Genomic DNA, 15,730 nt, shown 5'->3' on the forward strand with positions numbered 1-15,730 from the left:
TTATATTATATAAGTGAACCAACTAAGACCATTCTGAGGCTCATAATCTAGTATCTCGCTCATTTATGATTGAATTGGCTCCAGCTTTTGCATGCTCGCCAGATGTCTCATAAAAACTAAGAAAAAAACTAAACAAGTGAAAAATATAAGTTTTAATTATATTTTTCAACAGTTTAAACAAAGAAAGACAGTTTAACCTACTTAGGAGCACAACTTAGGCTTCAAGAACAATAATTAACTTTTTTCGTACTAGAAACCTACAGTGATCCATGTCGAAACGAAACTTACTGTAAAATAAGCTCAGGTAGTTTTGGCATCATTCTTCTGAAAAAACTTTTGCTACCTGAACTGTTTGCTTCTGTTGCCTGGCAATTAGAAACTGCTTGTTGATAACACTTTATCATCAGTTAATGTTTCTGATGACGATGAAGTCACAATCTAGCAAATTTTTACTATGCTACTTCAATGAGAGGATAACCTTATTGGTATATATGACCTTATTTTGCACACCCACCAAAAAAAAAAAAAAAATTGATACCATGAACATTTCGCGGCACCCCTCGTATCTTCTTACGGCACCCAGTTGGAGAACTGGTGTAAGGCATTGTTTTCCTGTTTTTCTCACCCCAGTATAATAGATGTTAATGATTTCTTCACGGAATTAATACTTTGTTTCCTTGAGTATACTTAGCATTAATTTATAACCTTTTTAATATATTTTTTTCTTCTTTACTTTGTGGTAGTTGTTTAAAAAAAACACTAAATCTTGGTTGCATGAATTTAATGCTTATTTTGCATCAAGAATTCATCAATCTATAATTATTATTTCATACGAATGCCACTTAATATATTAATGAATTTTAATTGGATACCACGTAATAAATTTTTTATTAGGGATACCTCGCTTAAATTACTTTTTAAAATTTCTTTTGAAGTTCCACCCTTTGACACGTTTCATTGCAAATTGTACTTTTTATTTTACTTACTTAAAAAAGATAAGTAAATAAGAACCGAACTTGCTTCTTATAAATCGAAGTTTCAGCTGTCAAAGGGGAAAACCAAGTTTCTAACATCGTTTCAAACTTTTTTTTTTCAGCTTGAATGCATGGAATCAATAGCAAGTACAAAAAAATCAATCAAAAAGAAACTTCAAAAAAAAAAGAGGGGGGAGGGGAACACGTTTTTTGCTTGCAAAAGAAAACTAGACGATAGTATTTATAATCAGAGACGCAATATTTATCCTCTCAATAATTTTCATTTCATGAATTTCAGCCGTCACAGGTGACAAAATTTTTTTGTTCTTGTTCTCAAAAACTCACCTATAACCTTAGTAAAACAACTTTTCGAACTATCTTGTGTCTTGCCAATCTACCAATCACAAAGTAAATAAAAGGAGCGAACGACATCCAAGGTATAGTGAAAGCAATAAGCAATCTTGATTTCATTCATATCATTTATTACATCGAAGACATTGCTTTGTGGCAGCATTTATTTTCGTTTGCGCTCTCTTGTCAACTTATACATATATTTCGATGCTTTAGGTCATTATTACTGTATTCATGACGTTAGAAAGATGCGAATAATTATAAAAAGAAGTAAAATAACACTACAATAAATGTTTTTATCACATTTGAAACTGGGTAACAAGTTCCAATAAAACTCGCTTAGTTATTTTTTTAAAAAGTTTCTAAGAATGTGCAAAAATAACATCCGATCATATGAACTTGCGATTTAAAAAAAACTGCTTTTCAACATTAAGTTTTCCCACAAATATTCGTATAAAAATTTTCTTTTTCATTAGTGTCTGATAAAACCAGCAACTCGGTTCTCTACTAAACTTCCGAGAGTGGTCAATGTCAATTACAGCAGGCGGTTTATTTCTTGTTCATCTTATATCTTTAAACGAGCAATTCTTGTGGGTATATATATATTTCTTATCTCGGAAACTGCTCTAACGATTTGGATGAAATTTTGGATTTAATTGTAGTTTTGCATTCTAAGTTCATCTACATCAGTGTTTTTTCTGTAAAAACGCGATTTTTTTTTTACAAAAAACAGTTTTTTAATATAAAGTCAAATTGAGTTAAGCCTTGAAGTAAACTGTGAGTTGACGATCAGGCAGACGATTTGCAACCATAACAATAAAAATTTGTCTCTTCTCGCTTTAAAATTTTATACTTGCTTAGGGTTGCCAGGCTTGGCTGATATTGGCCACTTTGGCTAATTTCAAAAACACACTTGGCTGAAAACAAATTCAAAAGCATTATGTAAGTCGATGTAAGGCTTTTTTTCTTTTTTAAGTGAAACTATTGCTTGACCATCCTATTTTATTTTATTTTATTTATTTATTTTCTTTTTACACTTCAAATAGTTTAACATGTTTTTAAAATCACGCATCTAAATTTTATTTCGAAGAAGTGTATGTCTTGAGATTATGTTTTGTTAAGACAGTTGTTATCATTTGTTGGAATGGTTTGTGGATCATCAGTTTTGATGGATATCATGCTGTATGTAGCATTTTCTAGCGTAAAAACTAAAAGTACTTATACAAAAAGAAAATCTCGATTGGGATAAAATCGTGAAACGCATCATAGTATGAAAGGAAGTATTCGGTTAAAAACCGATTTCACCATAGCAAAACTAAGGTCAAAATATTTTAATTACTGACAAGAAAATTGTATACTAGTGGAAACAAACGTAGCAGATAGTTTAAAGCAAAATGTTGATTTAATTACATTCAGAATCTTCTTTGTTTGGTACTTTAGTGTTATAAGAAGGTCGAGCACATAATATTTCGTTAACGTGAAGTTTTTCAAGTATATTTAAAAAGTATTGAACCTTAAAAAAACACAATTTGGCAAAAAATAATTCTTTTAAAGCCGAGCGAGGCTCGGTCGTCCAGGTACTTTCCTCTATTTAAGGGCTTAGGGCTTGTTTGGCTGTTACAGGTATACTGATTTGTTAGGAATATATAAGATCGAAGTTTTACCAGTACACTATTAATAAAATATACTTTTTTCAAGGTATAACTCGATAATCAAGATAAGCCTTGCTTTTTTAACCAGCAAATCAAGTTGGAAGGAGAGCTTAATTTTCATGGGGACTCAGTTTCTGTGCTTCTTTTCATTAAAGTGTGAATTTTTGCGTGTAACACCCAGTTAAGACTAGGGTGTTATTTCGGTGTCCCCCCAGTTTCGCCGACACGAAATTTTCTTCCCCCTCGTTTTTAACCCCCCAACACACAAAGGAAGGGGGCTATAAGTTTGACGTGTCTGTGTATCTATGTATCTGTGTGTCTGTCTGTGGCACTCTAGCGCCTAAACGGATGGACTGATTTGAAAAACTTTTTTTTTACTCGAAAGGAGAGTTGATCGAAAGTGTTCTTAGCTAGGTTGCGTCTTCGGATGACATTCTTTGAGGAATATATTAATTAAAAACCTCTAAAAGGTTTTTCACGATTTTGCAGTGGAAACATATTTGAAAGTTTTAAATTTTAGTACCAAAATAAAGTGTATTTTTTTCTGCGTCTGATAGAATGTGTTTGGAACTTCCATGTTATATAGAATTCGGATTATAATGCTTTTTTAAAGAAGCTTTTAAGCTTTTTTCAAGCGTTTGGTAACCGAATTCATTGTTGGCCGACAAGGAAATTAAAAGCAAGGATTTAAATTTTTTATCTGCTGCCAGTTTCTATTTGTTAACAAATAAAATACTTATAATTGATTTTTAATAGTGCAAAGCTTTTAAAAGGATTTTCAGTTTTACCTCTTAATTCTATATTTGCGACTCAGTCGTTTTTTTTTTTTTTTCAATTTGTAATTTAAGACGATCACTTGTTCAGTTTCAGTCTTAACTTTTGATATACGTAAAGGGGAGGAAATTTTAAATGTCGGCGAAACTGGGAGCAATCTTTTTGTGTTGTAAATATTTCCTGCGTTGTCCTGTATGTAAATAAATAAAGAAATCCAACCCCTCGAGGCCATGGCATGCAATTTTTCCGTAGTGGTTATTAACTACTGACACGTATACGATAACAAGCTTGCAGATGTAAGAGAAATAACTTCTAGAACTGAACTACAACAAACATTTTCCCCAGCGTAAAATTCTTTATCTGAACAGGTAAAAATGAACAAATGTAAAAACAAACAAGGATTATTTCATGGAATAGTCCACAAAAGCAGCTAATTCTAAGCTTTTCTTTTCTAATATTCTTGATGATTTTTAATTGGTTGCAAAAAAGAAAAAAATGTTACTAAATTTTAGAATGGGGGGGGGGGGGGAGTATCACAATAAATCAGTCAAAAGTGAAAGGTTTTAAAGTTTCAAAACTATAATGTTTTAATTTGAATAATTTATTTTTCACCTCATTTCTCACATAGCTCAAAGGTTTCCTAATCGTCTAGCTAGCTTCCAGCCGGGTTAATAATTTACTTTAATTGGATTGACTAATTACGATTTTTTAATTTAGACAACTATGCAATAGTTTAGGAGTCTTTCCTTTGTTTTACGCTGTAAATGCAAAATCTTTATTAAAATAGCAACGGTACAACTACCAGTAGGAGAAACTGTGGTTCAAAGCTGCCTCATATGACTACTAGTGGACCCGCACGGCTTTCCCCGTAGTAAAAAAATGAAAAGGTCATTTGGTTCGCATGTATATTTACAAATAAGAGAAGATGAATTTCTCGCCAATTGGCTATGTTCATTTGCTCGCCCATGTTACGGTTCCACTTTATGATAATTTTGTAATTTAATTTTCCACGTTGTGATAATTTGCTCGGTAAAAAGTTCTGAAAATTAGAATATAAAAGGAACAAAACCGAATTTTCGAAAAATCGCTTCGAGGTGCACACCCCAGACTACAAACTAACTTTGTACATTCGGTACAAAGTTTCAAGGTCAAGAAATTCGGCCGAACGGTTTAGGCGTTGTGCGCGTCACAGACATCCAGACAGACAGATAGACAGACAGAGATCCCGATATCCAGACAGAGAGACAGACAGACAGAGATCCCGATATCCAGACAGAGAGAGACAGACAGACAGAGATCCCGATATCCAGACAGAGAGACTTTGAGCTTTATTATTAGTAAAGATAATTGTAAAAATATTAGCAGATTTTCGGCAACAGTGTAAAATGATTTGTGAGTATAGTGTAAGCTGTTACAAAGAAGAAAATGTCTAATGGTTTTATACATTTATATTAAAAAAATTTCATTATTTTATAAATGTTAAACAAACTACAATTATAAAATTTTCTTACGCAAAAAATGTTTATTTATTTATTTATTTTTTAAATATGTATTTACTCCTTGGTATAACCTGTCACAATTGCAAAGTCGTCATGAGTTAAACATACACTTCAACTAATTGAACAAACATCGGTTTTGATACTTTTGGTAAATTCTGAACTTTGAAAGTTCTAGAACTGCATCATATCTTTGCTATAAATAGAAGCCCCAAATGACAAAAATTAAAATTTAATTAAGCATTGAGATATTTTGTTCAACTTTTGTGAACTTTTTTATTTGCACGGGGTCTAGTTTAGTACAAAAGGAAAGTTTTATAAAAAAAATTGGACACAAAACCATTTTTTAACTTTTAATTTACGAAGGTATAAAAATTTTTTTGTACATTCACTACACATTGAAAAATTTGCTTCAAAGAGAAAAAAGCATTTTTTCATCCTTCGAAACGTTGAAAACAGCTGAATAATCAAAATTGAATCCCTTTCTCCTTCTTTTCCCTCTTTTTCTTTCATTCTTTCGTTTTCTGCATTTAGTTAATTCACCCAGTGAAATATGTTTAACTTTAAAAAAAAAATCTAAACTGTAAGATGGGTGTGCCAAATAGGGCCATGTAGGCCAATAAAGAAAATGCACAACTTTTATGGTAGGGTAGCAAAAATTCGCTGGATCGTGATTTTATCGTCATCAGAAAGCCTAACTGATGATAAAACCTTATTAACAAGTAATTTGTCATCAACAGGCAGTAACAGTTATTATAAAAGTCTTGTGAAAATTTTCTAATCTTATATGCAGTATTTTCTTTTTGTCATGGTTTATTGGATTTTATTGGTATAAAAACAAGTTTTTGACGAGAACAAAATCGAATTTTCGAAAAATCGCTTCGAGGTGCACAACCTCATGCTACAAACTAATTCTGTGCCAAATTTTGTGAAAATCGGCCCAACGGTTTAGGCGCTATGAGCGTCACAGAGAGACATCCCGACAGATATCCGGACAGATATTCAGACAAACTTTGAGCTTTATTATAAGTAAAGATAAAGAATTTTTCAATTTTTTTTTTTTAAGTTTAATATAATTTTTTACGCTTTTTCAGAGTTGTCCCCATTATGACCAGGAGCATGCACAGAAGGGGGGGGGGAGGAGAGAAGAGAAACCTGTTGTCCCACGCCTGAGCCTGAAGTTGGCCCGAGATTTTTAAAATAAGGGGCGGAATAAATGTAGAGACGTAGGAGTAAACAGGTGGTTCGAAAAAATTGATTTTTTTTAAATTTCGGAATAACTTCTTCGATTTTTTTTAAATTCCGGAGAAAAATATATAAAGAAAAAAAATTCTAAGTTGACATCTTCAGTTCGTGCATGAGGCTGAAAGTTTGGAAAAATATGCTAGAATTTTTCAAAAAATAATAAAATTAGTTTTTTTATTTTTTCATTTCGCAACAGCCATAAATTGTCAGTATATCTAAAAAAATATTTTATAGCTTTTACACAAGATCCTTCGTTTGCACATACGCCTTAAATTGGGCTAAACTCTCCTGAAATTTGACGCCCAATTTAAGGCGTATGCACAAACTAAAGATCTAGTTTAAAAGCTATAAAATATTTTTAAGGTTCAAACTACGGTATATACTGACAATTTATGGCGGTTGCGTTATGAAAAAATACAAAAAAAAAAAAAAAGACTAATTTTATTATTTTCTGAAATTTTTAATGTTTGACACATTTTTTTGAACTTTCAGACTCATGCGCGAACTGAAGATGTCAACTTAGAATTTTTTTTTTTTTAAATTTTTGCGCAATTGAGGATATCAAACTACAACTTTTGAGAGGTAACGCAATTCCGAAATAAAAAAATCTTTTTTTTCGAACCACCCTAGTAAACAATGCTAGTAATAGTAAACAATGTAATCCGTAAAAGTCGTTTGTGACGGGCCCCAAAATTTCTGTGCACGCCCTAATAAAGACCCATGTTTCTAATAAGGTCAAATCGCCTTTCTTTGTTAAAACTTCTGAAAACATACTTGAAACTTAAATTTTTGCATGGAATTATTTTTTCTATTTTTTGAGATTCATGTGATGAGTGAAAAATTTGTAGCCAACTGAATCATAAATGAGCGAGAGTTTAGGCGCTGAACTTTACGTTGGATTTATTTATAGCACTTACGTTATACTGGGTTAAATATTTTATTTTTTTATTAATGATTTTTGTTTTTAGAAACGTTTTTGCTCAAAAAATGTGTCACGTGCTTATACTATTTGCGGACAATATGTGGCACTTATATTACCAACCCATCCCTTTAAAAATAAAAGTGAAGAGAAAAAGCAGTTTAAAAAAGTATAGAAGTATGGAAGTGCAGAGTGAATTAGTTTTATTAAGTAAAATAAACTCGTACATGAAAAATAAATAAATGAATGGGGTGGTTTCCTTCAATCGAAAGTACTACTTTTAGTCATTAAAATGGATAGAATGAGCAAAAAAAAAAAAAAATGCACCCAGAAAATATTTTTATTTTCCCAACAGTTTTTTTTAATTTTTTTTTCCGATTTTTCAAACAAGGCGTTGTCTTGATGACGTCACAAATGATGCACTTTGCCGCATCTTTCTACTACGTTTCTACGTTTTGATAATCAAGCAGCGAATTAAAATTGCGCTCTACGCTTGCTATCAACCATATCGTTGCCAATACACGTGAGTAAAGATGCGAATTAAATATTTTGTTCTGTGAATGGCAACATTGAATGGCATTTCATCATTTGTGATAACACACGACAAAAGTGTAAACAATGAAAGCGCACTCATTTAATTCATTTTTTAAAAGTATTACACTTAAATAAATTATTTTAAAAATGGTCAGATCCTATGTTTTTAAGCATGCTCTTTCAGAAAAAAATACTTTTAAAACTTTGGAAACGACCCCATTAAGAAAAGAAATCTGCACATACATTTATGATTATTTATTTTAAGAGCATTTATTTTTGAGTTTCGATTTATAAGATTTTGCGTGAATGATAAAAATAAATGATCCACAAGAGAGCAAACATTAAAAATACCTTAACAGAAAGACGCACGTGTTTTTCTTGGCAGATAAATGCATCACATTGTACCTTTCTTGGCACATGTATTAAAATTAATAAAAGAAATGCTTAAAAAATGGAAAGAGCTACAAGATTCGTTTCTGCCCCATGTGAAATCCTAGCCGCTTCGAAATTTTATGTGCCTGTGTTCATTGCTTGTATAGCACATCCTATCGGCATTACCCCGGTGTTATTGATGTTAAATGTAATTTAATTCCTTTTCTCTCTTAGCTTTTTAAATGTACTTTTGCATGTTTTTTTCTCATTCTTATTTGTTCAGGTAACACTATTAGTTTTCAATTTTGTAATTTCTATTTTAGTGGTCGTCTACAAATGATGTCACACTTTGAGGATCGAAGGGGGGTTCGTGGAAATGTGACAGAGTGTGACAAGGGGGAGAGAAGAGGCAAAAAGAAGTTTTTTTTACAACAATATGGTTATGAAAAATGTCACGACATGTGAACTAGGAACGGGGGTAAGGAGTAATGTCACACTTTGTGACAAAGGTGATAGGATAAAAATATGTTGAAAAAAAGTGTGACCTCATTTATATACTTTACAAGTATTAAAATTATCTTACTATTTGCTAACAAAATAACTAATTTTATGTCTACCCGTAAAGTAACTCCTCATGGCTTTAAATTAACCTTGCTTAGTTTTTCATAATCATAGATAAACTTATTTGATGAAAATAATTTCATAAATCTCCGTTCCAGCTTTTACTAAGTACAATTTTTTAACTGATTACCTAAGTAGGAGTAGCTGTTTTTTTTTTTTTTTCAAAGTGTGATATTGTGACATACCAAAAATTAGCTATCTTCATGATAGTTAACACCATTCGGAATGTGTCACTGATTGGCACATCCCGAGCGCCAGGTCGCCCGGGCGACTAAAAAACTTTCTTGGCGACCAGAAAAATCTCTTACAAATGAAGCTTAACTAGCGTAATTTTTCTTTTTCTTTTGTCTGCAAAACTACAAGCTAAGGGATATTTTACAAGCGTTTAAGTTTTTATAGATAGGGATTTTCATGTAAATTGACGTGGTTTAATTCGATTTTTTAATTTTTTTTCAAAATGATAATAGATACTACTTGGGGATGAGATTGTACTGCCCAACAGGATGAGAAATAATAGCATTTTTTCGCCATGTAAGTGTTTGAAATTGATGGCGATGGAACAAAGTGAAGTAGCTAAGATGCATTTTTCAAAATGAACAAACTGAAAATTTATTTCAAACATTAAAGGACCTAAAAAGTGAGCAATGCATTTTATGGCAGAAATTGCATAGTTGAAATATTTTTTGAATTTTAGCTTGTACCTTCAAATAAAAGCGAAGAATTATTTCTCGAATTAAGTATCTTCTATTTTATTTCTAAAAGCTTAATTTTCTTTTATTGAATAAAAAAGTGAATGAATCAATGAAAAAAAAGAGAATGAATAAATGAAGAAGTGATTAATAATTGAATTAATAAATAAATGGCAGATGAATGACTAGATAAATTTGTGAATAAATAAGTGAATAATGAATAAATAAGGCAAATTAAAAAAAAATGAATGAATATTTAGATATTGAAGTTTCCAGAGTTAATTAAAATATTATAATTGATTAAAACAATCAATGCATAAATATATTTTGTATTAACTGAATGAAAAAAACCGTTTCACTTTGCTTCACATGCTCTTGAGAAATTGTACTTCACATATAGAATCAAAACAAGCCTAATACAAAATTAATAACTTCTGCACTCAGTGAGTAGAACTCAAATATCGTTCGCAATAATAATAGTAACAAGAATTTTCTCATTTTGTAACAACAAAAACTATTTTTGTCATCAAAATCTTTCTATCTCAAAGTATTGCGTCATTTCGTTATAACGGAAAGAGAAAAAAAAATGTTGATACATTTCAAAATATTTCAGTATTAAATTTTGAATAGAGCTTGTATTATCATGCACCCTGATCTCCTGAGGTAACTATTTTCTGACTAGAATCATCAACATGCTTAATAACTTAGTTAAAATATTCGAGGACAGGTGGCGCTGCAAGCAGAGTAAACTATTTTGCTCTACATGCTCGAATATCAATTTTAAAAATGTATTTTAAAAGGGAGAAAATTTACTTGGTGAAATTTATTTACTTATTTCGAACATAAAAACAGACGAAAAATGGGAACACCCCCATTTCGTCGGGGTGCCCAAATTCGCTTACCTTCTGAATAACAAGAGGGGTGCCTATATCCGCCCCACCGGTCATCCGGAACCCCCATGGGGTGCACTGACCGTCCCTCACCAGCTCCAGTGACACTTGTTGATAGGCCATAATTCCAAAAAGGAGCTTTCACTGCCGCATTCAGCAGGCGATCGCTCTCTCTCTCTCCGATCCCCAACTGGTGGTTGGAATATTTCTCCTCCGCGCTGGATCTTCCGTTCCTAAGAGAAGAGAGTAGTAGAAGGTCAGAGGAGAAGAAGAATTTTCTTTCGCTGAGACAATATACAAGGGGAAAGCGAATATAAATAGTAGTCGTAACTAGAGTTAGGAAGTGGTTTTGTTTTTGGGTTTGTTTTCCTTGCAAGACTGTGTTGTTGTTTTCGGGTTTACATTCGCTTGCAGTTTCAATTTTCTTTTTCACTTCCTCCGACTGCTTTTGTACTTAGCGTGTTCCGGTTGCAACAGACGTCTGGGAACGGGATTGAAGGGGAAAGATGGGTCATATTTTTTAAAGCAAATTTCCGAGTTCCTGTTTACACCCTACAACAAGAGAAGCTTTATTCTTCGATTTTCTTTATTGAAAGTGCGAAACGTGGCCGAAATCTTTAAATTATGTGGTTAATCAGAAATTTGTGATTCTATTTTTTTGTTTCCTATGGGGCTGTATAAGAAGTCATTTGGCCTAGTGCGCTCTCTGAGAAGGCATCAGTCTTTCATGTGCCACCATTAAGGCTCTGATGCACAGACACAAGCAGTTTTGACGTCCCGTTTCCACTAGATGGGAGGCACTTGCGCTCTTTTCGATGCGAAACTGCACTAGGAATTTAATTTTGAAGAGGGAATTCAAAACCAAACGAATACCTAAGGGATCTTTTACATGCCGCATAATCATACGACATGGGCGCTGATGATTTCTACTTCTCGAAAATCCACCGACTGTCCACCCCAGGTCAGAACCCGGGTTCAAGATGTAGAAGGCCAGCGTATAAAATGAAGCATTCTAAATTGTCTTGATTACAAATTCATTAACAGCTTGGAATGAATAGCAGTTTGATTATAAATGAACTGGTATGGTAGAAACGACTCTACCGGTACACAAAGTACTGTGCAATTTCCTTCCACTGATTGTCCATCGGTAGAGTTGTTTCTACCATACAAGTACAAGACTTCAACTTCTTTTGTACTTAACTTCGTTTTCTGGTAGCAAAATATGTCTGGGAATTGAGTCGAGTAAGAAAAATGGACCACATTTTTAAAGCGAATTTCCGGACTCCTGTTTGCACCCCATAACAAGAAAAGCTTTCTTCTTCAGTATTTTCCAGCTGTCAGTCTGAAATGTAGCAAAGAAAACAAAATCATGAAATGTAGTGGTTTATCAGATATTTGCGATACTATAAAATGAAGCATTCCAATTGCCGTGATAGTATTGAACAGCTTGAAAAAAAAACAAAAAAAAAAAACTGCTTAATCATAACGGAACTTCTGCTGTGTGCTGGTATGGTAGAAAATGCTCTGCCGGTAGAAAAATCATTGCACAATCCTTCCCTTTCTGGGATTGTGAATTGATTTGTTTATCAGTAGAGTCGTTTCTAGCACGGATCCAACTCTTTTGCTACTTCGTGTTCAGGTTGCAGCAGGTGCCTGTAAACTGGAATAAAGGGGGAAGATGGATAACATTTTTTGAGTCAAGTTTAGAGTCCTGTTTACACTTTACAACAAAAGAAGCTCTCTTCTTCAGTTTTTTTTTTCATGCAAGTTTTTATCGCAACGATAAGAAAAATCTTTCATTAAATTAAAGGGTTGATCAGAAATTTGTGATTTTACAAAATTAAGCATTCTTGGAAGCAACTTTGCTATACAGCTTGAATTGAAAAGATGTTTAATCATAAATGAATTGGGGTTGTGTGCTGGTATGGTAGAAACTGCTCTGCCATAGTACAAAGCTCCAAGTCGTTTTGTACTTGAATTTAGGAAAAACTAGCCTTTTTAATTTCCAATTTCGAGCTCCTTTTTACCTGCTTCAGTACGGGAAGCTTTTTTTCTTCAGGTTTTTTTTTTCGTTGAAAGTCTGAAATGTAGCGAAAAGAAAATCTTTCCTTTAATTAAACTGTTGATCAGAAATTTGTGATCCTGCAAAATAAAGCTTTCTAATAGTCATGGTTACAAATGAATTAGACAACTTGGACTGAAAAGCTGCTTGATCAAAAATGAATTGGGACGTGTGTTAGTAATAACTCTACTGCTAGACTAATTAATGCGCAGTTAGAGAAAAAGAGAAGGTTTATGCACAGATTTCTCTACCGGTTGAGTCGTTTTTACCGTGCCAGCAAACCATCCTTAGTTCACTTTAAGTTTGAGACCCTATTAACTTTCTCATTGTAAAATTCCTAGTTACAATATTCATGCTATTGCGTAAGAAAATTGAGAATAAATTAATAGTCCAAATTAATAGGTCCCTGCCAACTAAAGGGCGACTAAATGGGGAACAAATGCAGCTGAAAACTCATCTTCATCTCAGAAAATAAATTAATGGCCTTAAAGAGAACAAAAAATATTAAGTAATTGGTAAAAAATGTCCCTACGGAAAAATGAAGCTTTTGTGAACTAATTTATTAAAAATAGTATACAATTTACAATTATTAGTGTGTCTGCGATCATTAACTTAAGTAAATTAAAATTTTGACGACTTTGAGTTAAAAAAAACGGCCGCTATTTCAAAAAAAAAAAAAGAAAAGAAAAAGAAAAAAGAAAGAAAGAAAGAAAAAGAAAAAACTGTCAACTAATGAAAGTATTACCTTCCTTGGTATTACTACCGATCACTGACAGCAATAGAATTTCTCCTGCTTTTACTTTTGGTATAGAAGTAGTTAAAGTACAGTATATTATTTTTTTCCCTGCCACTTTCCACTCAAAGTTTCTTTTTAATATGCACTAGCTATAATATTATTCTTTATGTACTGAATATTGTATAAAATAACAAATTATGGTGTATATTACATACAATAAATTCTATGCATACTTCTGTTTGAAAATTTTGAAAAAAAAAAGGAATCTGTTAAAGATTTTTTAAAAAAAAAATAAGTTCTGAACAAGCCACTTGTAATTAGTGATGTGGATCGGATAAATACTCAGTAGGCAATTAAATATTTTTCGCTGGGAAATTTTTCGAATTTGTATCTTCAAAAATGCAATTTTAGACGATCTTTGGTGAGGTTAGGAGAAAGAGAAGTTTCGAGGATATCCAATCTCTTCCCCTCCCCCTTCCATGACTTAATCACCACAATTTATTTGTTTAATAAAAATGCTTTGGGAGCCCCCCTCTTCCCATGCATGTGTAAGTCAGATACGTAGTAAGAGGTAAGTAATAAAAATCAACACCCCCCCCCCCCACCCTGAAAGATTTCTGGATCCGCTTTTGATTTCTTTTTTAAAGTTTGTTTTGAACATGTTATTATAAAAGCGTATCATATCAAAAAACTGAAAACAAATTATCGTGTTTAAACAAGTCATGTGCGCGAATAAAACTCACAAAAAAACTCCAGAAATGTCGAAAACTTGAAATGTTAACACAAAATTAAGTAGGATAAGAGTGGGTGCAGTGAGACGGGGGAATAGTGAGATAACAGCAATTTATTTTCTGTTTGGATATTACCAGCCGGGTAAAAACATTTCAAAAGTTAAGTTGACATACCGTAGTATTATGGAAAAGAGGTTGCTTTCAAATCTGGTGTACGAAGAATAATTGTGTCATCATAATTTGACCCCATCGAACTAAAATATCTGCATTGCTTTTTTTCACCTTATTTCTAAACTGTTATAAAAACTTTATAGACTTGCGTTATTAACCTTGCATCAGCCTATTATTTAACGCTCATTTTAGCAGTAGAATGGTGTTAATTTTTTTGTCTGAAAATGGCCCCAGTTGAGTTTTAGTTCATCGAGAACAGTGAGACAGGAACAGGAAACACCATTAGTTCTTGTCTCACTGCTTCCATAGTACTTTTATATTAAAAGTGGAGACAATATGTATTGCATTAAATTTTGTTACAACTAGCTTGTTGAGGCAAAAGAATAATAAAATAAGTTTGAAAGCTCTGTACCAACAAAATAAGAATGCTTGAATAAAATGATGACTATTAGAATAATAATATTATAAAGGTTTCAATTTCGTGCTTATTCTGCTTAAAATATTTTTTTCTAATTCCTTCATTTCAATATGCTAAATGTAATAATATCTATCTTCATTTTAAAATTTCAACAAGCCTAGAAAAAAGGAAGTAAGATTAGCTTATTTGGAGATTGTCTGAAACAGAAAGGAAAGAAGCTATTTTACTATAGTCATAGATTATAGGTAAAGGCTACAGGGAAAGCATTCCACCCTTATCAAATGCTACATCACAAGGTGACACTTTAAACTAGTTTAACCAATCCAAAACTATCTAAACCATTCTATCTCAGTCCCAAGTAAATACGCGGTTGATGTTCCCACTGTGTGTCAAGACGACATGAAAGTTTCCTTGCCAAAGGCAATTACTCACACCAAAACCAAATGGCAACAATCATGCATAGTTTTCCTGAAAAAGTTAGATTATTTCAAAGTTTATTTATTCAAAAAAAGGGGGGGGGGAGACAGTGAGACAAAACTGAATTTCGTTTTTATTTATTTTTTCGTTTGTGTGAATACGTAGTTTTTTCTAGGCTCATTTTTATGCGACCAATTACATTGGAAAATAGTGTGCCATTTGAAAAAAGAATTGATTTCTGCGTTTTTTAATAATAAAAATTGCAATTGAATTTTCGTGTCTTACTATACCTAATCTTTTCCTAAACACTGTTTAGTTTTTCATTTTAATTTTATTGTTGCACATACTAAAGTTTCCCTAAAAATTCTCTCATGCTCCTTAAGGGGGGGGGGGGGCACAGGTTGAAAACTGCTGTTTTATGGAATAAAAGTATATCTTTCATTACACGAGTTAGCATAAAATCGTCAACGTTTTAAAATTAAACGGCACATTATCTAGTAGATGGCAGCACCACTTAACAAAACTGAATCCAGCGTTTCTCAACTTGGTTTTTGACCCGCGGACCGGCGAGCACGTTAGAGAGAAATTTGCGGACCGGAGATGCTTTTGTTTCTGCTGTTTGTTTGTTTTTTCCATCTTTTTTTTGTTTAAAAAAAAAAAAAACCCCTGCATTGCGGA

General features: G+C 32.6%; 1 protein-coding gene across 1 annotated transcript in view; it reads right to left on the reverse strand.

Annotated features, from left to right (window-relative positions):
• Positions 1–10,775, reverse strand: part of LOC129228298 (PDZ and LIM domain protein 3-like) — a 62,509-nt gene extending 51,734 nt beyond the window's left edge. The window contains exon 1 of the mRNA XM_054862975.1: positions 10,530–10,775. Coding sequence (XP_054718950.1) covers positions 10,530–10,640 — 111 coding nt within the window. The 5' untranslated portion in view covers positions 10,641–10,775. The remainder of the gene's footprint in view (positions 1–10,529) is intronic.
• Positions 10,776–15,730: the final 4,955 nt, after the last annotated feature.

Source organism: Uloborus diversus, chromosome 8 (genome assembly GCF_026930045.1).
Source record: "Uloborus diversus isolate 005 chromosome 8, Udiv.v.3.1, whole genome shotgun sequence".
NCBI classification, from domain to species: domain Eukaryota; kingdom Metazoa; phylum Arthropoda; class Arachnida; order Araneae; family Uloboridae; genus Uloborus; species Uloborus diversus.